The sequence below is a fragment of the Corythoichthys intestinalis genome, chromosome 4 (assembly GCF_030265065.1).
Source record: "Corythoichthys intestinalis isolate RoL2023-P3 chromosome 4, ASM3026506v1, whole genome shotgun sequence".
NCBI classification, from domain to species: domain Eukaryota; kingdom Metazoa; phylum Chordata; class Actinopteri; order Syngnathiformes; family Syngnathidae; genus Corythoichthys; species Corythoichthys intestinalis.
In genome coordinates, this window is record NC_080398.1 from 48,072,472 (window position 1) to 48,096,037 (window position 23,566).

General features: G+C 38.1%; 1 protein-coding gene across 7 annotated transcripts in view; it reads left to right on the forward strand.

Moving 5' to 3' along the window:
* Positions 1 to 2,320: 2,320 nt before the first annotated feature.
* Positions 2,321 to 23,566, forward strand: part of LOC130914342 (trafficking kinesin-binding protein 1-like) — a 43,609-nt gene continuing 22,363 nt past the window's right edge. For 4 of the 7 annotated variants that reach the window (XM_057833421.1, XM_057833422.1, XM_057833428.1 and 1 more), the window contains exons 1-2: positions 6,755 to 6,888; positions 14,054 to 14,248. In XM_057833421.1, coding sequence (XP_057689404.1) covers positions 6,885 to 6,888; positions 14,054 to 14,248 — 199 coding nt within the window. In that variant the 5' untranslated portion in view covers positions 6,755 to 6,884. Of the gene's footprint in view, positions 2,572 to 6,754; positions 6,889 to 14,053; positions 14,249 to 16,544; positions 17,637 to 23,566 lie in introns of those variants that run through there. The other 3 variants (XM_057833427.1, XM_057833426.1, XM_057833425.1) reach the window with 3 other exon arrangements.

Sequence of the window (23,566 nt, forward strand, 5' to 3'; positions counted from 1 at the left end):
CGGAATTTGATCCGCCGGATGGTCGCCAGAATAAATCGCTGGAACAGCGGTGAGTCTGGTATTCCAGGCAACATATGTGTGGCTCCCATTGTTGTCTTTTCTAAGGAAACTGGGTTGAAATGGCTCTTTGAGTGTTAAAGGTTGCCGACCCATGTTCTAGTGCTTAGAATTGAAATAATGTCAAATATTTACTTGATCAATTGATTTCTGTTTTGGTCCAAATAAGTTTTGCTATCACCATAAACACTAGGAGTGGAAACCTCTGGGCACCTCACGATGCAAATATGATTTGCGATATAAGGCCCACAATAACGATTATTTCGCAATGTGGTGACACAGCAACAAGTGGTACGTAGGTCAGGAAATCAGTCCACGATATTCTACAATACAGCTATTAATGATAAAAATGAGCTATTTTAAAATGGAGTAATAAACAATGGTTTTGTTGCTCTTTTGTGGACAATCTATTGTCTTTCAACAGACTATGAGGAGAATATTTCAGTGCAATATTTCTATAAATAAATACAGCAACTCTGTTATTGCAACATTCTTGTACTGACAAAGTCCTGTACCCAGTCAAGTACTGGTTGCTGATTAGGAATGTGTGTTGATGTGTGCCCAGTGTCTTTGAACCCCAATAACAAACTGCGAGACCCATTGCTTAGATCCAAAGATTTGTTTATTTTCAGGCGGCGACTGACAACCTCACTCATAACACTTTTCCAAATAAAATAACAAATCAAAGACTCAAAAATCATACACAAAACGGAACAAACGAAATGAGCAGATTCCACTTGGCCACAGTCAAAAACCATTTTTCCTCCTAACAACTAATACCGGTGTCATTACTAGCGGTCATTTTAATCCTAAAGGGGCAGACTTCAGGCCGGTAAAAAGATACTTATAGATATGGGACTTGCTGCCCCTAGTGGCAAGGAGTAAAATTACATAAATAAATTGGCTCATACAATTCTTGTAAACAAATGAGTTTTTTTCCTAACATAGACGCTTTTCTAGTGGAAAAATTCGCTAGCAACATGTTGGTTCCTTTATTAAACAATGAAACAGTTTTACAATAATACAGTGATCCCTCGCTACTTTGCGTTTCAAACTTCGCGCCCTCAGTCCATCGCGTATTTTTTTTCAATTAAAAAAATAAATAAAGATGAGCTGTCTCGAGCCTCGCTCTCCCTCCCTCTCTCCCTCCTTCCCTGCTCTTTGATGGTCAGACAGTGTACTGGAGTTGTTTATTAAAGTTAACGATGATTGACAGACAGTTAAGCTTGATCTTGCCACAGATGCTGGAAAGCCGAGACTTCAAACCCCTGCTTGCGTCAACATCGTATAACTTGTTAAACAGTTGCTGTGGCAACTCATTGTGTGTAAGTGATCTGCTACAGTGGATCTGAGTGGACTCACTCAATAAAGCATTTAATAAATACAAGCATTTTTAACTTTTTTTTTTTAAATGGATTGGGCGTCTACATTTTTTCTTGTTTAAAAATGATTTGGTGGGACAGTAACATGTTTAAAACATCATAATTATTACATTGGAAGTGCTTAAAAACCATTTATTGATATGTATATATATATATATATATATATATATATATATATATATATATATTAAATTAAACTTTGAGAGAAAAGTGAAAAAATATGTCTTATACTAGTATGTATCGCTTTCCAAGGATAAATCTGAATGAATACATTGAACACACACATTTATTTATTTTTTTTTGGTTGGAGGGGCGCTACTTCACGGTTTTTCACCTTTCGCGGAGGGTTTCTGGTCACTATTAACCGCGAAAAACGGGGGGTCACTGTATACAGTACCTATTCTTGTTGGAGGCATAACGGTAACCTATTGGGATACAAAGTATCGCGATATAATACTCTATCGTTTTGTGTTTTATTGAGTTCCCACCCTGCCCTTACTAACAAAGACCACAGTGACACCATTCATCAAGCATACTTGACAATAAACTTGCCTAACTTTGGACAAACTGTGGACTACACCTTTGACTGACTGACAGACAGTCACGGGGCACATACTGTATGAAGGGTAGACAACAATTTACTGTGCATCAAATTCACATTATCAGTGACCCAAAGATGTTGCCTTGCAAAAATATTTTAAAAAAAACTTTTTTCTCCTTTCTACTTTTCTTCCAGGTTTAAAGGGAGCTGCTGAACTGTTGATCTTTCTTTCACATACTTAGCCATGGTTGTGTGGTTGTCTGCACTGGTTTTATTATCAACTCATGGTAACTCTAAATTAAATTAGTTTTTATGCTGCATGACCTCGCCCATGGGTTGTCCTTCTTCATCCTGGTAGCTTACTCAGTGCCAAGCTGGACCCGAAAACTCTTCCTCCACACACTTGTTCCTACACCTCCACTCTATCCCCAGAACAGCCATCTCATCATATAGCTTGCCTCACCAACCCAGGAATTCATTTGGCCAACGAGGAAGAGGAGAAAGAGGAAGAAGAGTATGTCAGTGAAGCATGGCTCCAGGCGTCGCTCAATGGATTCACGGTCACCTATAAAGATGCAGAGACCATTACTGGTAATATTGACTTTGTTTTTATTGTACTTTGCTTAGCATACTGCTGTCCATTTATCATGACTGGATGAGTAAATGATGAATGTATAAATTTAAACAGTCAAATATTTACTTTAATTTTAAGCACAAAGCTTGTAATTGTGGATCATTTAAAGCAGCGAAGCATACGCTGTGAGAACATGTCCCTCTGTGGGACCCTGTCAAATGTCACATCCTGTTCGGAAATGCGCTCCAAGGGAACTTAGGCTGCCAAAATATAGCTTTAGCATTCTTGTTTCAACATTCAAAATTTACATATCAAGCAAAGTACAGTATTAGTCACATTTCATGCTAATGGATATTGATTCCAAGCCTTTAGCTGAAGGCCTACAAAAGTAAATGGGTATGAATGAGATCCATGATTGCAGTCCTAATCCTAACAGACCAGTATGCTGGAGACAACACAGGCATGTACACAGAACCGAAGAATGAATTCATTAGAGACTTAGGCTGTAAGCACACAACCTACAGGAAAAAGCCCGCCCTGTTGCACCACCCTTGAACATGAGGTCAGTTCCTCTTGTTATTTCAAGTAACAAATTCTCTTATCATCCTCCCTGTAAACAAAATGTCGTGCCCTATTGTATTCACTATCGCAGTTGGGGGGGGGGGGGGGGGGGGGCATTCAATACTTGTTTTTCGAACAAGGTTTGGAGTGAGTCTAGTAATCTTCACCAGTCGCTTCCCACCCCTTACCCTTAAATTAAAGTTTCCCAGAAGTGTTAAAAATCATTGTCTTGGTGCATCGGACCAAAAGAAATGCAATGAAGACAATTATTTTTATTTTTTTATTTTTATTTTATACCATGCAATTATGCACATTAGGGTCTGCCACAGGAGTCAGTTGCTAGAGTGGTTCCAATCTCTTATTGTGAGGTCTTGCTTTTCTGTCAGGGATATTGTTTTTTGTCTACTTGAGATGTTCTTTGAGTTTTATCTTCTATTTAGTGCTATACTATGGGATAATGAGATACTAATACTGGTAGTAGCGTTAGTAATTTTCAAAAACAGTAGTGTAAATGTATCTCATAGCTTTTAGCTACAGTGCTGTCCATTAAAAAGCATGTGTCTCCAAATTTTGCAAGTGTATTTCCCAGTTTTCGTTTGTAAAAACAATCTAAATTTGGAAATAATAACTTTTGAATGGATAATACCAGTGGTACTGTACTGATCGCTATGCAAGTAAAAAGGACTACATACAATGACAGTGCTGCCATCTACTGGTATCTTTCCAAGTTTACTGTAACTGTAAAAAAATCTCATACAGTACTTACAGTATTTGGAGTCATCCTTACCTTGTGGGTTTTTTGTTCCTCTTTTGCCTTTAGTGTTTCTGTTTGGGTTCTCCCAAGTGGAAAACATTTGTGTTAAGTGTAAATAATTCCTCCCAGCCTGGAGGAAGTGAATAGTGAATAAATGCTAAATAGGATTTCAGGGTGCTGAGAAGTGTGTCATGCTTGGTTCTGGGCTTGATTCTCCATGGTAACTAGCCAACTGTGACCTGAGCTATGAGCTAGAGAATAAAAAGACTGAACTTGAGAGAGACCGTTATGCAACTTGACAAAACAGAATCCAAACGGCAGGGCTTTGCTCACCTTGCAACAATAAGAGCTTGGTGAAGAAGCCGTTGTTATTTAATGCTGGAGCAGAGCTTGCGTCTCAGTTTTTACTAGTGTTAAACCTAAAACAAACATAGAAATTTCATTTCCCCCCCCAGATTTCCCTTCCTATTTTGTAAAATGCACATTGTGTCAGATTCCATAATACATATTGAATGTTTTAAAATGGGGTGCTCACAATTTTTTTGCTCAAAGATCTACTTTTCTAGGAGACAACCTCCCGCTTTGTACCTTTTTTCTGTATGTTATTGTGGCTAGGAAGTTCAGGGTTCTGTCTTTTTTTTTTTAATTCAATACAATTCAACTTTATTTCTATAGCGTCGTATAGGGCCTACAAAGGTCAGCAGAAATACTACACAACAAAACATGATTAAACCTTAAGGTCCCAGGACACTTTTGCATCGTTGTTTTTTTGGGTGAGGAGGACTACAAAGCTCACAGCAATATTCCACAGAAAAATGTAATTACACTGCTGGCCAAAAGTATTGGCACACGTGCAATTCTGTCAGATAGTGCTCAATTTCTCCCAGAAAATGATTGCAATTACAAATGCTTTTGTGGTAATATCATTTATTTTGTTTGCAATGAAAAAACTCAAAAGAGAATGAAAAAAAAAAACATTTTACACAAAACTCCAAAAATGGGCCAAAAATATTGGCACCCTCAATCTAATACTTGGTAGCACAAGATTTAGACAAAATAACTGCAAACAACCACTTCCGGTATCCATCAGTGAGTTTTTTTTACAATGCTCTGCTGGAATTTTAGACCATTCTTCTTTGGCCAACTGCTTCAGGTCTCTGAGATTTGAAGGGTGCCTTCTCCAAACTGCCAATTTCAGATCCCTCCACAGGTGTTCTATGGGATTCAGGTCTGGATTTATTGCTGCCCACTTTAGAAGTCTCCAGTGCTCTCTCTTAAACCATTTTCTAGTGATTTTTGATGTGTGTTTTTGGCCATTGTCATGCTGGAAGATCCATGACCTCTAAGGGAGACCCAGCCTTCTTACACTAGGCCCTACATTATGCTGCAAAATTTGTTGGTAGTCTTAAGACTTCATAATGCCAAGAAAACGGTCAAGCAGTCCAGTGCCAGAGGTAGCAAAGCAACCCCAAAACATCAGGAAACCTCCACCATGTTTGACTGTGGGGACTGTGTTCTTTTCTTTGAAGGCCTCGTCCCCCCCCCCCCCCCCCCCCTTATACTCTATGTTGATGCCTTTTACCAAAAAGCTCCACTTTTGTCTCACCTGACTAGAGAACATTCTTCCAAAACATTTTTGGCTTTCTTAGGTAAGTTGAGGCAAACTCCAGCCAGGCTTTTTTTTTTTTTTTTTCCATGTCTCTAGGTCAGAAGTGGGGTCTTCCTGGGTATCCTACCATAGAGTCCCTTTTCATTCAGACGCCATCAGATATTACGGGTTGACACTGTTGCACCCTCGGATTGCAGATTAACTTGAGCTTGTTTAGATGTTAGTCGAGGTTCTTTATCCACCATCCGCACAATATTTCATTGATATCTCTTGTCAATTTTTCTATTCCGGCCACATCTAGGGAGGTTAGCCACAATGCCATGGGCTTTACACTTATTGATGACACTGCGCACGGTAGACACAGGAACATTCAGGTCTTTGGAGATGGACTTGTAGCCTTGAGAATGCCAATGCTTCCTCACAATTTTGCTTCTCAAGTCCTCAGACAGTTCTTTGGTCTTCTGTCTTTTCTCCATGCTCAATGTGGTACACACAGGGACACAAGACAGAGGTTGAGTCAACTTTAATCCACTTCAACTGGCTGCAAGTGTGATTTAAGTTATTGCCACCACCTGTTATGTGCCACAGATATGTAACAGGTGCTGTTAATTACACAAATTAGAGAAGCATCACATGATTTTTCAAGGGGTGCCAATACTTTTGTTCGGCCCATTTTTGGAGTTTTGTGTAAAATAGATAGAAAAAGAAAAGATAATGATTTTTTCCCTCATTCTCTTTTGTGTTTTTTTATTGCAAGCAAAATGAAGATATTACTACCAAAGCCTTTGCCAATACTTTGGGCCAGCAGTGTAAGCGTTTTTTATGTTTTGTTTTAATAGATATATGACCTTTTAATTAAGCAAATTTATGCTTTAAAAGCGTCAAAATGGATAGAAATACGTGATAGGTAGTTGGTATATGACTTGATCCAAACTATGGAAAAAATTGTACAAACCTGGTTGATTTAACATATTATTTTGAACAGTTCTATTTCTTCCAAATGGGATGCAATGGAGAAAGATTGAATTTAGGGTTGGGGGTATGTGAGAGATACAACGTTATAGAGAGGGAGAGAGAGAGAGAGACCTAGAGAGAGCACTGGTGTGGGGCGGTCCTTGTAGATATCGTCATTGGCATGTGAGGCATGGCTAACCAGTTTGGTCCCACTCTCGTCTCTTCTTCACTCCTCCCTCTCCCTCTAACTTCCTGTGGTTCTCCCAACCAGTGCTGTTCTGTAACTTTTTTTTGCACCCTTTGCCTTGCACTTCCTGTCTCACCCTCCCATTGCTCTTTCTCTCTCTTCTTCTCGCTTCTTCTCGCTCGTTTGCGTCCTTGTCCTTCCCGGGCCTTGTGGAAAATGTGATCGAGGTCGAGGGCATAAGGTTTTTGTTCAGGCTTAAGGCAACATGAGTGAGTACATTGCTGTCTTTGTGTTGTTTGAATTGCTGTCTGGTGACATATGGGCAGTTACCCTCATTCACTGTTCTGTTGTCACTCCATTTTTGTCTTTGTGTCCTTCTGTCATCTGTTGCTGTGATTGACCCTTTGTTTATTCTTTTTTTTTTTTTTCTTTTTTTTTAAAATCCTCATAAGTATTTGTATGACATAGTAGTTTGAATGTTAGTTATTATGCTGAAGTTTGTTTGTGTTCCAATTACCTCTTAAAAGTATGAAATATTTGAAACAATTTAGAGCTCATGAACAGTATTGAATTTACTGAACAAAGGAGAAGTCGTCTCCTAGTTAATCAAGTAAAATGCTATACTGTACTGTATTGCTTTATGGAAAAAAGCCATGTTTGACCGCAACTGTTTCTTTTAAACTTGCTTCGCTGTTCTATAAAATGCATTACAATGACATGACAAACAGTGGGATTGAATCCCGCCCCATTCTGATCCATGTCTCTGTTTACAGGGAGACTAAACAAAACTCACTGTATGACTGTTATGTGGTCTCATCAATAGTGGTCTTTTTGGTGAAAGGCAGGTTTGACAAAATTGTACATTTTTGTAATTGCAAATCATTCCGGGGAAAAAAATGGCCTCAAGTCCAGGATTAGTTGTATACTCAACAGTTTAGCTTAATGATGAGTTTTGCCTTCTTTGTCACATATGTTGCAGTGTTTATTGCTCTAAATGACAGTGTGACAGTGGACTATTCTTAAATTTGAACTTGAACTTTTCATCTCTTTGTACAGCTGCAGACTATTGCTTAACTGTTGACACTCAATGGGTTTTCGGGTTTATTGTACACAGTGGGCTAGTTTATATTTAAACTAAAAGTATCTTTGAATTGATCTTTTTTGGATCATGAATATGTTTTTGTTCATCTATTTTTTTAGCTTCAATTGCACAAAGCCAAGTATACATGCTACTTAAATCCAATTGTGCGGATAATGAAAACATTCAAAAGTCAATATCAACCTATTGTAACAATAACATCAGAATTATAATGTTTGTACCGTAACATTAGTGTAAAGACGATCCATTTTGTTGACGTGTGAATGCCACAGAACAGTAAGCATTTTTATGTCGAATTTGAAGGAAAATAATCAACATTGATTTTACTTACACTTATAATCAAAGTTTATAGTGATAGAAATGAACTACTTACGGTGTAGTGTGTATAATTGGATGTCTCTTGGCAAGTGTTTTGGAATAAGATTGATAAGTGAAGGGCTTCAGATTGCCATTGAGTTTACACTGATTTAGACACCTAATCCCCCCAACATGATTACTGACCATTATGGGCAAATGCAGAACCATATGTATATGTAATTGTGCATAATATTGTGACTGTTGAGCCTATTTTGAGTTTACCAGTAAGCAACATACTTAGGGGAAATACAAGATTTATCCATATTTTAAGACTTTTTGTCAAGTGACTCCCAGAAATACTGTACACTGTGGTAGAACTTTACCGGTTGTATTTATAGAAGGACAAAGCTGCTGTGTGGATGCTTGAATGTTTCTTGAACAGAGTCAGGCATTCAGTCCGAATGAACAAATTATGTAAGAAAGCATTGTTAGCAAGTGCAGCGTATATGGGGCGCCGTTTGTAAAGGAGCACATGCTGAAAATTTCGACAACATTTTCTCATATTTAGCGCCACACAGTGTTTAAAATGTGGTGTGAAATTTTTTGTCACTTTTTTTTTTGCACATTTACAACATTATTTAAAAATAAATATTTAAGTTGCTAAACAATCAGTATTGTACCTGAATGTTGAAATCCAGAACTAAATGTTTATTTATATCTTAAATGTAAATATTAAATTCATATCCTAAATATTAAATTTATATTCTAAATTTATATGTTAAATCCAAACTTTATATTTATATATTAAATCTAAATGTTAAATTTATATCCTAAATTTATATGTTAAATCCAAACTTTACATTTATATATTAAATCTAAATTTTAAATCTAAATCTTAAATTATATATTAAATTTAATATTTTAAATCTAAATCTTAAATTATATCCTAAATGTAATTATTAAATTTATATACTAAATGCTAAATCTAAATGTTAAATCTGGAAAAGGGTGAAACTAAATATTTAGCTTAATATGCAAATTCACACGACTGGACACCGGAAGTAACAAAATAAAAGCTTGGAGCAGCTCAGACTGTTTGTTCACGTTGCTTGAAAATGAATAAAGCCTACTGAACGGTGGCGGTCGCCTCTTGGACATGAGTCATTGTGATAATAACAATATCTAGGTTAAATACACATTTAGGAGAAACTATTTAAAGAGTATTTTGTGCTTTTCGTGTCACTTTTACGTCCATGAGCCCAGTAAAGTTACTAAGAATAGCCACCAGGGGTCTCTGTTGGACTGGACCGTAGCTCAAGGTTGACCTTTCTCACTTCATTCATTCATTCATTTCTACTGCAAAAATCCCGCGTTTCTCACAGTCGGCGAAGGTGGGCTGAAAGAAAATATGTCGGGCGAGTCAAGTTTAGCAGAGACTATCGGCCAAGCCATTCTCACAGCAATCGGTCTTTGTCAGGTGACGTAACGCTGTCAAAAGCCGCAGTGCATTGTGGGTTGAATCGCCATTTTGAGTGTACACTTATTGTAAACAACTGAGCAGTGAGAATCGTCTTTGCTTTCATCATTGTCTTTGATAAATGGGACACTCGTGTTGTTTGAAAGGCTGCCATACTAAATCACACGGCAAAAATGGCAGCAAATTGACCACGACGTATGATTTTTTCGTTTTCCCTCTTGGAAAAGAGGTTATAGACAGCAGGTTGAGGAACTAATGAAGCGGCGTCGGATGGTCTGGGTCGCAGCAGTGAGACGGAAGGGCATCACTTTCGACACCATATCTCCCTTCCGGCGTGTTTGCTCTCGGCATTTTCATAAAGGCAAGTCAGTTTTTTTCAAAGTATTGATACTGAATATGCTGTTTTTTTTCTTTCTAAAGTCGCTATTTTCTCATTGGCTAACCTTAGCTAGCTAGGCTCACTTGTAAACTACAGGCAAAGAGGGAGGGCAGTTGAAATGGGTTAATCTGTACGTGATAAATCAGTGTTTAATTTATTCAGTTATTGTTTATAAAAACATTATAGAGTGAATGATTTAAAATATAAAGGTAAACAGCAAAGATGCACAGAAATATTTATCAATGCGCGAGATTTCCTTTTGTGATCTGAGAGATCTGATGGGATGGCAGCATGTCTGATTAAGTGTTTACGACAGTGAAATGCCATGGAAATATCCAATCTTACCTAGCTTTCTAAATAAAACCTGTGATTGCAGGTGAACCAGCTTATGAAATGATGGAGACTGACCCAGACTGGGCACCATCCCTACATCTGGGACACACATCTGTTACACCAGTGGTCTCCAAACTATTCCACATAGGGCCGCAGTGGGTGCAGGATTTCACTCCAACAAATCAAGACCACACCTTTTCACCAATCTGGTGTTTTATATGTTTAATTAGTTGATTGCAGTCAGGTGCTGCTTGTTTTAGTACAAACCACATTGGTTAAAAGGTCTATGCTTGATCGGTATGAACAAAAACCAGGACCCACAGCGGCCCTCGAGGACTGGTTTGGAGACCCCTGTGTTACACCGACAAACACTGCACGCTCTGCAAGACGAATGTGAGCAGCTACGGAAAGAGACACTGCAAGCACCAGAGATGGGGGTCCAGCAGGATGCAAACATTGAAGAGCTGCAGACTAAGGAGGGACCATCTGAGCCTGGTGAAATAAACAGTCACTAACAGAATGAGGAAGGGACACCTGACGCTGGAGAAGAAAGTGGTCAGCTACAGACTGAAGAGGGGACACATGAAGCTGGAGAAGAAGGTGATCAGCTAATCACAGAGGATGAGACGCACAACACCAATCACGATGTGACACAGACTGTGATTATTGACCGTTTTGAAATTTTCACAGAAAACCCATCAAATCTGAAAGCACGTGCCCAAATGTTTTCCAGTTACAGTGGGGAGAACAAGTATTTGATACACTGCCAATGGGAAAACTCATTGGCAGTGTATCAAATACTTGTTCTCCCCACTGTACAAGCACCACCACACTATGAAGTATTTAATATGTATTACACCCAAGGGAGCCATTTGTTTCATATCAAAAGGCTGGGGAGGGCATACAAGTGACAAACATAAAACCCTGAACAGTGATTTTTTTTTTTTTTGTGATAATTTGTTGCCTGGGGACATTGTCTTGGCTGACAGAGGTTTTGACATACAAGAATGTGTGGGCATGTAGTGTTCAGATGTCAAACTCCCAGCATTTACAAAAGGCCGCTGTCAGCACATTTGAGAATCCATGTTGAAAGGGTCATCGGAAATGTTTGTCAGAAGTATAATATCTTAACAGGAACCATACCCATAAACATGATTCTTCCATGTGAAGGTGAAGAAGCTACAATGTTGGATAAGGTCACTTTCTGCTGTGCCCTGATAAGCCATTGCCCAACAGTAGTATAGTACAATTTTCTTTTCGTAGTGTTTGTACAAGCAGTTTTTTTTATACGTTTGTAGATGACTTAAACCTGTTTAATAAAGTATGTCAGTGACAATTTTGAAGTCTTGACTCCTTGCTACTCTTAGGTACGTAAAACGTGTTGGTTTTGATGATGAAAAGTACTTTTTTTTTTTTTTTTTACTAATTCAAACAATTTTGTGGAGATAAACACTGAATAGGAAATACAATGTTTGCTAACAAAACGAGATGTTTGACAGGTTTACTTTTTTTGGATTTAAAATTCTCAATCAAAACAGCAGCAGCAGCACAATGGTAAACAGAAAATAGCAATACAAGGAAATATAAAACGTGCATATGAAGAAAAATAACACTAGTTGTAGAATAACGTGTTCAAGTAAATTTGTCCCACTTCACATGATAAGTCCTGCATTGAGAGAATTGCACATCTTTGCATGGCAATGTCAACACTGAAACAATATATTGTGCAATATACATGAATTTGCATGTCATTATGACAGTTCCTTCACCTGTTTTAGTCATGTGATGTTTAAGATGATATTCAAGGTACAATTCAAGTTCAAGGATGTTCAAGTAAGAGCTGTATCATGTTTCTGAGAGTAGCAACGAGTGACGACTGTGTTGTCGCAGTCCTGCGGTCGAAATGCGAAGATCCTGCACCGAGCCATTCGTTAAATGTCCGTGAGCTTCGAGAGATTTATAGGTAAGCGCTGATACCGTAAACGAGGGACTTTTTTTATATCCAGGGATGAAGTTGGAGGCAGTAACGTGGCGTCGGAGCTACTCCTGTTCTGGTTTGTTTACATCCGTGATACACTCAAAATGGCGCATGGGGGCGTGTCCGCTAGTTTGGGCACGTGACTGACAAAGACCGATACAAAATTTTCCCACAGCTACAGCGTCGGCGACAGCGGCTTCCACTTCACGATCCACTTCGGTAACTTAAGTGTATTGTGACTGTTGGCTGATAGTCTCTGCTAAACTTGACTTGACCGACATATTTTCTTTCAGCCCACCTTCGCCGACTGTGAGAAACGCGGGATTTTTGCAGTAGAAATGAATGAATGAATGAAGTGAGAAAGGTCAACCTTGAGCTACGGTCCAGTCCAACAGAGACCCCTGGTGGCTATTCTTAGTAACTTTACTGGGCTCATGGACGTAAAAGTGACACGAAAAGCACAAAATACTCTTTAAATAGTTTCTCCTAAATGTGTATTTAACCTAGATATTGTTATTATCACAATGACTCATGTCCAAGAGGCGACCGCCACCGTTCAGTAGGCTTTATTCATTTTCAAGCAACGTGAACAAACAGTCTGAGCTGCTCCAAGCTTTTATTTTGTTACTTCCGGTGTCCAGTCGTGTGAATTTGCATATTAAGCTAAATATTTAGTTTCACCCTTTTCCAGATTTAACATTTAGATTTAGCATTTAGTATATAAATTTAATAATTACATTTAGGATATAATTTAAGATTTAGATTTAAAATATTAAATTTAATATATAATTTAAGATTTAGATTTAAAATTTAGATTTAATATATAAATGTAAAGTTTGGATTTAACATATAAATTTAGGATATAAATTTAACATTTAGATTTAATATATAAATATAAAGTTTGGATTTAACATATAAATTTAGAATATAAATTTAATATTTAGGATATGAATTTAATATTTACATTTAAGATATAAATAAACATTTAGTTCTGGATTTCAACATTCAGGTACAATACTGATTGTTTAGCAACTTAAATATTTATTTTTAAATAATGTTGTAAATGTGCAAAAAAAAAAAGTGACAAAAAATTTCACACCACATTTTAAACACTGTGTGGCGCTAAATATGAGAAAATGTTGTCGAAATTTTCAGCATGTGCTCCTTTACAAACGGCGCCCCATAAGCGTACACATACAGAATTGAGGACATCTTTGCAGCACGAAAAGGACAATCAAAAATAATGACAATAGAAGCTCATTATCATAATCAGCATTGTGCATAATATGTACTGGTTCATTGCAAAGTGCCCCCCCCCCCCACTAAATAGGTCCCATATTGTTGATTTTTTAAAGGCATGATGAACTGATTTGTCAACAGATGCACAATACTGTAACTCAGAAGTATGGTTTCTTTTCCATTGCAGCAGACAAATGTGTCATTTTAAATCAAGGCAGCAGAAGCTTAAAATAAACCTCCAGACATTGTAGAGTTCAGGCAGTTGTGTTGTGTTTCTTTTTAAGAAAATAGACCTCTTAAGGCTAATTATAGCTTGTGATGTTTTCACCTAACTGAGTTTTAGATGAATACTCATAATACATATAATTTTTCTTATACAGTAGTTGTTTTATGAATAAATGAATAAGTTTGCTATCTTTTCTGGAAAACCTATAAGTATGAGCGTTTCCCCAGTTCTCCTTTAGATGGCGTACTATTTCTTTTGCACCATTACAAAAATCTTACTGCAATTGCACTCCAGGATAATCCATGATGTGGGCCACTTAACTTGTGCCATATACTGTACCAGTGTTCTACGGAGCCATGGCCAAACAGTGTTACAATACACAAATAATTTGTCTTTGTACTTTCAGATGTGTGTAACAACACTGATTTGCCGGAACTTGAGATTATTAGCCTTCTGGAAGAACAGCTGCCAGTCTATAAGCTAAGGGCCGACACCATCTTCGGCTACGAGCAAGATGACTGGCTGCACACCCCTCTGGTGGACCCAAACTCCTCCCTCGACTTGACTACCGAACAAATAGATGAAACCCTCAAGTACTTCTGTGAGTCCATCTCTTTTTAAGTGTATTATGTAAAAATAAATTTCTTTGCGCTCAATGAAAAATCTCCCAATACTGGCACTATTTTACATATTTTACAACTATGGCTTTCTATTAAAGCTTAGATCTAAAAGTTCAAGTCCATAAACCAGGATGTTGTTTTTAATACTGAACTAGTAGTTGCTTGAAAATTAATCAACTTCATGACCACAGTTGCCCCAACAATCTCTTTCGCTTTCTCTCTCCCTGTCTGTCGCTTTCTTTCTGTCTGTGTATCTTTCACTGTATTCTCATTTATTTGTGTCTCCTCTCTCTCTTTCTCGCTCTTTGTTTTGAAGTTTTGTCTGCTTATCTTTTATTGGGCATGCCTGTCTTTGCCTTATCAGTGTCTAACCTATTGCTTACGTGCCATATAAAAATCTGAATAGTAAAGTATGATGAAACGTAAGGAATGTGTGGCTTGTCGTTTGACGATAGAATTTTACACTAAACATGAACAAAAATATTATATGAACAAATCTAAAAGGTACAGGAAGTCATGAAGAAATTAAGATATGCAGCATTGCATTAATACTGATAAACTAATTACAAAAAGTGCTTAAAGTATGGGAAACACAACTATAAAGATGCCACTATGATGTATGCAGCATTACAGCACAACAGATACTTTTTATACCAAGTAATAACAAAGTGTTAATGCTTGTATAGCAATACACATCCATAATGGATTCTCCGGCTCTATGTAAGAATGAGGGCAAAGTTTTGCAGTCAAGTGTTTAAAATGTTAATGACAAGGGAAGAGGAGCTGTGTCTTGGCACGGTGGTATACAACCTTCACCTGCTCGTATAATCTTGCAGTTTCCGTAAGAGAGGCTTTCAATGATATTTAACCATATTTTACACAGGTCACAAATTCACACACAAGTTGGTAATCACAAAAGGAAGTGTAAAAATGTTTTCATCATTTATAATTCATTTTAGAAGGTCACGTCTACTTGAAGAGTGACTTGGGTGAAAATGTGCCTCTATAATTAGATCAGCAAACATATAAATAGCATCGACTCAGAACGGTAACTTAATCTTTCCGCGCCATGCTAGCATGTACACATTGACCTCATGTTTCCTGTTTTTTTGTCTGACAGACTATAAGGGGACAGCTGACATTTTCTGTTTTATTATTTGTTGTATTTTTGACCATCGTCTCTGTAGTCATGGCAGTGTTTTTGTCCCATTGGAGTCGTGTTGCTCCTTAATGCCTCAAACAAATGGTCAGATATCAACACACAAGTGTCAGTTTGCCTGAGCAATAAGCACTGATGGTTAGTATCTGATTCATTCTTCCACTCAACCACCTCGACTTTAATTTGTTTGATCTTTTTTTTTTTCAGTGATTGTTGAACTGAATTGTAGCCAAAGATGCAATTAGTTTGAAAGTTATTTAATAAACTGTCTTTTGAACTAGTGTTGTTTTCGTCAACGATGACGATAACGATAATATTTCTTTCACGAACAATTTTTCATGACGATGACAAGACTATAACGAGCTAAAAACGTGTTTTGGGAGACTAAATCATAACGAGACAAATACCAGTTTTCGTCTGACGAGAACGAGACGAAAATGTGCACTAGTTTTATGTGTAGTTAGCCTGCATAGTAGCAGTGTCTGATTGTCACTCATGTGACGTGCTGCACACCCTCCCCCCGTACTCACATTGGGTTGTGACAGTGATCATCTCACACCAAATGTAACTGGTAGCATTAGCATGGCATTGCATTTGCATGAGCATTAGGCTAATGCTAACGGCAGGCGTCCTTGTAAACTCTGGGACAACATTTTTTCCTTTTTTTTTTTTCTTTTTTACTTATATAGTTTGTGGCGTCCAGGTGGGTATAATGAATTGAAAATAATGTACTGTTTTCTTGCTGAGTGTCTATTATCACCATGTAGGCATTGTCCTCATAGACGGTACAATATGTGCACGGCTGTCAATGTTCATTTGCAATAGTTGAAAAATGTTATTTATTTATTTATTGTTGGAGTAATTTGTTTAATTTTACAGATGAAAACATTTTTAGTAACGTCGACTAAAACTAGACAAATTAGTCTTGAGTTTTTGTCAACAAAAACTAAACGAACACATTTTGCGATGACTAAAATATGACTAAGATCAATAAGTGTTATCATCCATAAGACTAAAGTGAAAAATAAAAGGGCTGCCAAAACAACACTGTTTTGAATTTACTGTATATAAGCATAATATAAAAACATATCTGTCTAAATGGGGTAAATATTACCAATCAGCATGTACATTTTAAAATGTGAAATTCATATTTAACTTGCATTTCAATTTTGTTACATATTAGTCAACTATTAAATCTATTCACTATGTAGTGTCCACGTCATATATTTATACTCCACACTGCTTCTACATGCTGCTCAGCCATGGGCTTTGGAGTCTGAGACTGCTGCTATGGCAACCACTCACAAGGACAAGTTGAGGGAGAGGGAGTAGGTGGTTGAGGTTGGCAGTGAGATGGCAACACCTCCTCTCATTGGTTGTTAGAATTGGCTCACCCCGCCCACTCTACTGTGTCATCGTTTCTGCTGCAAAACCCGTGACTGCTGCTGCTTGCTCCGTCACACTCTGCATCATTGGATTTATTGAGTCACGGTAAAGGATGCAGTAGTCCACGTGTAGAGCTAGTTTTGAGACTGAGCATAGAATGCTGCAAAACAAAAGAGAAGGCAATAATCATCTGATGACGAATAACATTGCAAGATGGCAGACTGGAAGATAATGCTAAAAGAAACCATTGATGGAGCTGGACAAGAGAAGATACTGACACATATCCAGTGACTTTTGAAAACGGAATAACAACCAAAATAATGACATCACTGGATAAAGAGGCATAGACCAATTAAAGGATGCTAACAGATATTTCCAAAAAACAGCATACCAATGAAAGACTTCAAGACAACTGGTGACACAGTTTGACAGCTCATGGAATCGGTTGGTAGCATGGCACCAGAAACGATAGGGAGCACACTACCCTGACTGCAAGCTGCTAATGAGTGTGGGACCAAAAGGATCTGCGATAGAATTGGGGCGATTCTTTTGTGGGGCAAACACTGTGCCAGATTGTCACTGCAAACTATTCTGGGATAGGAAAACTGGACCTATTAATTGACAGACAAATACCATCAGAGTATATAAGACCCCAGTGACAACTGGTCATCTCGGAGCATGCTGGGGTGTTGGACAGATAAGGTATATTGGAGACAATACCATACAACTGTGTGTCTGGGCAGTGAGGATGAAGAGGAGGGGACAGAGGTTTGTGAAGTCGGACTACTATGAACTGGACTGGTACTATGAAGAGTGTACTGATGGTAAGACAGTCTTTTGTACTGTATGTGGCATCTAAAACTACAAGCAGGGTATGTTATTGAAATCCAAAAGGAAAGAAATGACAAATTTTCAAATATTATGTATCAGATTATGCAATAGACTGGTAAAGCAGAGAATAGTTGCCAGATGGCTATTTTGTTTGTCTGTAGTTATCATTAGGACAGCAAGGATTAATTCTGAAGGGATGCACTCAGTCTAACCCTACTCCATGTGTGTTATAATGCTGTTTGATAATCACGTCATCTGGCTATATAGAAGAGAGTGACTGAGCAAGATTGATGTTAAAATACCTTTCTTACAAGGAAAAAACGTATCAATGCAATCTATCATGAGTAAATATTATTCCTAACATTTAACACGAGCAGCGGTATGGGATTGAAAGTGTCGGCGTTTTTTTTAATAGAGGCTGAGTCACTGTTTTTTACCATTTTTTAGCATACTGGACTTCTTAGCATCATTACTCATATGTACATTATTCCTTTATGTCAGCGCTTATGTAAAAATGGGCATCATAAGGTGGTTTAGCGGCAGACTAAGCTACTGTGACCCCTTTTTAATTATTTTACAAAATGATTGTACTTGATCACGCCTCGTAACTTAAAAGTTATGTGTGTCTGCATGTGCATGCTGTTGCTTTCTTGTATGTGTGCCACATCTTAACTATGCAATAAATTTCTTCAAATAGAATCAGCTTCATTGGAATTTGTCAACGTGATTTTATTTTTAAATATAAATTGTCTCCAACCATTCAGTGTACAGTATTTATACTTTTCTAGGAGGTGAGGCAGGATTAAAAAGAATCAGAAGCTTGCATATATGTCAGTTTCATATGTTACATAACTACGCGAAGTAGCTTTTCTCCCTAAATGGGAGCTGTTTAATATTATTCATTTGAGGCCACCAGTCCTTGTGAATTCACCCAACAAATACGCTAAGGAATAATATTGATCTGGTTATTATTTTTTAAATGTTACTTAAATAGGTAAACCGTGAACTGGTGTGCAGTTTTTCTTTTTGCACAGTACAGACACACGATTAGAAAGCAGCCAGTTAGACATTAGCCTGAGGTATAAAAGGGATGGGTGTTCATGTAGGTTGGCTTATATTTAGCCTTTTATACTATTTCCAGATACACTGCAGCAACCTGCCAACAGTTGTATGGCACATGTTTCACAACTTTAATGAAAGGTATTGATCACATTCAACCAGATTTGTAAGATTTGATTTTGGCTGGCAAGAAATAATCCTTTGCAAATTTCCTGAAGTTAAGAAATAGGAAATTAGGTTTCTCTCCCAGTCTGAATAAACAAACAACTAAAAATATGTTTCCATGTGTCTTCATAGTCACATTTTATGTAATGTTTCCTTTAAAACATTTCTCCATAAGACACTGGCACAAATTTGAAAATCTCTTTCCTGAAAGTTTGTCCTGTAACTGATGAACCAGAAATACTAGTATGAACTTCTGAAAAGAAGTCTTTTTTTTTTTTTTTTTTTACTTTTTTATTTGTACCCACACTACTTGCTGTCAAACAACTTGCATTTGCACTTGTGGGCAGCATTGTTGTCACACCTCTATTAATGAAAACAAAGCATAACAAAACACAATAGTCACGATAAATGATTCCAAACTAATAGAAATAAGAAATTAAAAGTTTACTAGTGGGAATAATATTGGATTTGAATAAAGAAGAAATAAACCTGGACAGAAAAATAGTATGCCCAGAATATATTGGAAAATATTTATACCATACGAACATTGTTAAACTAAGGCGTGCCTTAGTGAAACAGGTTGTCTTCAGACCTGTAATCGAGGTACCTACGTAACCACACAGTAAATGGTAACAAATAGTCACATTGCTGTTTGTTCATGGTGTTTACAGCAGTAAACATGGACCCCAGCATGTGAAGGAGCGAGTTGTGTCAGGAGATTAGAAAGATGACTTTATAAGCATGTTAAAGGTAAAAGCTGTAAAACCATTTCCAAACAACTTGATGTTTATTTAATTAATTGCAAATATTAGTCAGAGGTTTAAGGTCCACGATAGGCCTGAACGATATTGGAAAAAACTGTTACTGCGATTTGGGGGGGGGGGGGTGCGATATTTTGCAATATTGTATTGGAATATTAAAACTAGAAGAATTTTCACCAGATAACTTGAATAGCTCTTTTGGGATAGGCCTGAACTATATTAGAAAAAATAAGATTGCGATATACTGTATATTGCCAAGGCTCCACACTTTCTTTTTGCATTCGTTGCACTGCTGTCACCCAACTTTTTTCTTTAGGTGTACCATCATAAAATGTAGGCGCACCCATATTTTTCATTGCATCACCTTTAACGCTTTTAATCACACTCCATAACATTCATATAATTCCTTCATTCATTCATCTTCTGAGTGGGGGTGCTGTAGCCTATCACAGCTAACTCCAGGCAGAAGGAGGGGTACACCATGAACAGGTTGCCAGCCAGTTGCAGGGCACATATAGACGCACAATACATTCATGCACACACTCACACCTATGGACAATTTGGAGTGTTCAATCAGCATACCATGCACGTTTTTGGGGATGGGGCAGCAACCTGTAGAAAACCGACGCAGGCAAGGGAAGAACATGCAAACTTAACACAGGAAGGCCAGAGCCGGAATTGCACCTACGATATCAGAACTGTGAGGTGGACGTGCTAACCACTGTCCCACCGTGCTGCCTTTATAATGTCAATTATTTTAAAACTAAAATAACATAGAAAAATGCTTGTCTTTATCAAATGGTTTCATTGACTTAGTCCACTCAAATTCACTCATGCTTTGACGCTCACGCTGCCGAGAACAGCCTCTCACTTACACAATGAATGAATTGGCATGGCACATTTTAGACTGGGCTGCTAGTTTAACGATGATTAACACATTTGTGCCTTTGATTGTAGAGCTACCGAGGCTTCTCTGGCCAGATCAAAGTTATAAACCTGTCAATCATTGTTAACGTTGAGTACCAACCGCTAACGGCACTAATGACCAAGAAAGTTTGCTCGCACTGCTTAGAACGAGGGACAGTGAGAGGCTGTATGAGCATGAAGCAGGAAAACATGAATATATGTTTTTAATTAAAACCCCGATCCTTTTCACCCAATTCTGATCCTCTGAAAAATGATGTGATCAGCCCAATTTCCGATCACGTGATCGGATCTGGTGCATCCCTAATTTATATAATGCAGTTTAATCCAGGTATATTACTGCTTATAAAACGTATCCAGGATCTAAGATCTGCACAATTGGTGCTTTTATGAAGTAAAATAAAAGTTAAGTCTTAAAAAAAACAAAAAAAAACAATTGCACATCCCGCCTTTGACTATTGCGCATGCGCACATTGCGATGGCGATATTCAACCTAAATTAAGTCTGTCGAAATATGCAATAATTCAATTTATCGCACGATAAATAAAAATGAAGGCGATAATTTTTCCGCTGCGATTTATCGCCTCGCGTGCACGTGCGTGCGGCAGACAAGCTGTTAAAAGTTCGGATTCCATGTTACCAACTGTGCAAAATGCATCTTCGTTCCAGGACTGGCAAAAAATAGCGTCGGAGCCCATCGTTCCCATTATATCCTATTGTTCAACGTATACCGGCCGCGCCAGTGCTCCGGATTGACGGCGGACCATCTCCGGCGTGCCGGTGTTGTTGACGTGTGGGCGCTCCCGTCAGGGGTGACATTTCAAGCGGGGCGGCTATTTTTCGGCACAACACCGGATATTTGAGTGGCAAATTAAGAGCGCTGTGCATCAAACTCGTCCTGTTTATGAAAGTCGATTGTCATATGCTGGTGTTGTGCAGTAATGAGCAGATGTGACTTCTGTGGCGTTTGCTAACTTTTTTAATGCACACACACACTAGATATCATGAAATAGCAAACTAGATGTGCTACGTCCCATGCCATTGGCTACGTGAGCCCAGAGTGATTATGGGACACGTAGTCCATATACTATGTCGATGAATTACAAACCGCCATGACTGAATGGAAGTTAAGAAAGCCAAATCAATCCATACTAATGACGATAGATAATGCTGCAAATATTGTTAATTCAGTAGGTGACACAGATGGATTCGGACCACAAATAGGATGTCTTGCTCATGTAGTAAACCTAGCTGCTAAGAGAGCTGTAGCAATCAACAGTGTGCCCCGCCTCACTTTACAAACAATAAAGATTGTTCTCAGCACTTTTATACTAAATTTCTTCAGATAAGTAAGAAGTAAGCACATACAGTAGATATTATGCACTAAAATGCATGTTTATATGATGGCAATTACATTTTTGCTCGTTTGCAAAAAAACAAAAACAAAAAAATACAGTTGTGATTTTTTTTTTTTCCAGAGCATTAAATGTCTTGAATCAGATCGAAAATCGTGTCCCCCGTATCGAAAATCGTACCGAACATTGACTTAACTGTATCGTTGCATCCCTATGGAACACTATTGCAGAAGCTATGAGGGGAAAAGTTTTCATTTGCCTAAATGCTTAAGTTATTAACTGCAATTGTATTTTTTTTTTTCATGAAAAACACATTTTATTTATTCTGTATTTGTGTGCGGTATTAATATTGTTGTCCTTTACTTAAGAGGCATGGTCTATTGTTTTTAGTTGTGATTTCTTATCGCGTTTAAATGGGTGTACTTGATCTATTAATATATACTCAAGGGTGCACATATTTTTTTTGCCCAGGTTCTCAGAGGAGGACCTGGAGATGTGACTTGTTCCTCATTGTGTTTGAGAGCCGGACCCGCCTGATGCGATAAAATTATGACAAGCTTTACTTAGAGCCACTTACCTTTAATTAATTATATTAACAATTAATGCTCGATTAACATCAACTGGCACAACAAAATTGCCATTACTTTGAAGGGAAATGTAAAGAAATAAACATAAAGCACTAATTCAAAATAAAGGGCATTATGCGGCTCCCACATTAACTCCAAGCCTTTGTAAAAGTGGGATGCCCTCCTCCTCATAAGAGCACGTGTATGTTTAGCTTTGTGAAATGCGAGCAAAAAAAATGTTTGTCAGTGCTTGGCGCTGTTCTTCATTAACTTTATTCCGCCACTTTTCCATAGGGCGAGTGAGGTGCTGTCTGACATCGATAGTTTGCTTAATTGCCAAATGCTCTGTTTTTTTCGTGTTTTTCAAAGTTTGGATGGCTGAAATTCTTTGACCCTACTACATAAAATGCGCTGCTCTTATCAGCGACATTAGCATCATTTGCTTCTAGCCATGGTACCTCCTACAGCCACTTTTCAGCAAAAGTCCTTTTTATCGGTAGCTCCGGTGACGTCTCTGTCGTCTGTCTGTCTTTTGACGGGGGTGGGGAAACACGGAAATAATTACTAGTACTCAGTGGGGCCTGCCTCTTTGACATTGTGAGAAGTGATTTTCTCGTGTCCGCCGCAAATACAGTGGTCAGCCATCGGTACGCAAAAGCGTATGGAAGCCGTTGAGGGCCAGCGCGTTTGTCCACGTTCAGTACGCATGCGCGCATGCGGACCACTTATGTGCACCCCTGTCTATATACATGTGATATCTACTATAGCATTATGTGGGCGTAGATTGTAGCAACATGGGCGAAGTTCGTAGCAACTGGGCATTGTTTGTAGTGGCTGTCGGCATTTTTTTATCTAGTGCCATGAGTTGTGGATGTTTACTTTTGGTCCGTTCCTCATTGTATCCCGAAGACCGCGCTGACTGTGCTTTAGTTCCGCTTTACCTAGCATATTTAAATAATCGGAATATTAAGGTTTGTGAATCGTTCTCGAATCTTCAGTGGACGAATTGCGAATAATTTAAGAATGGGGAATTTCACACACCTTTACTCGTCGACATTATCGCTGTCTTGTTGTGTTTGCCACAGTGTGCAGT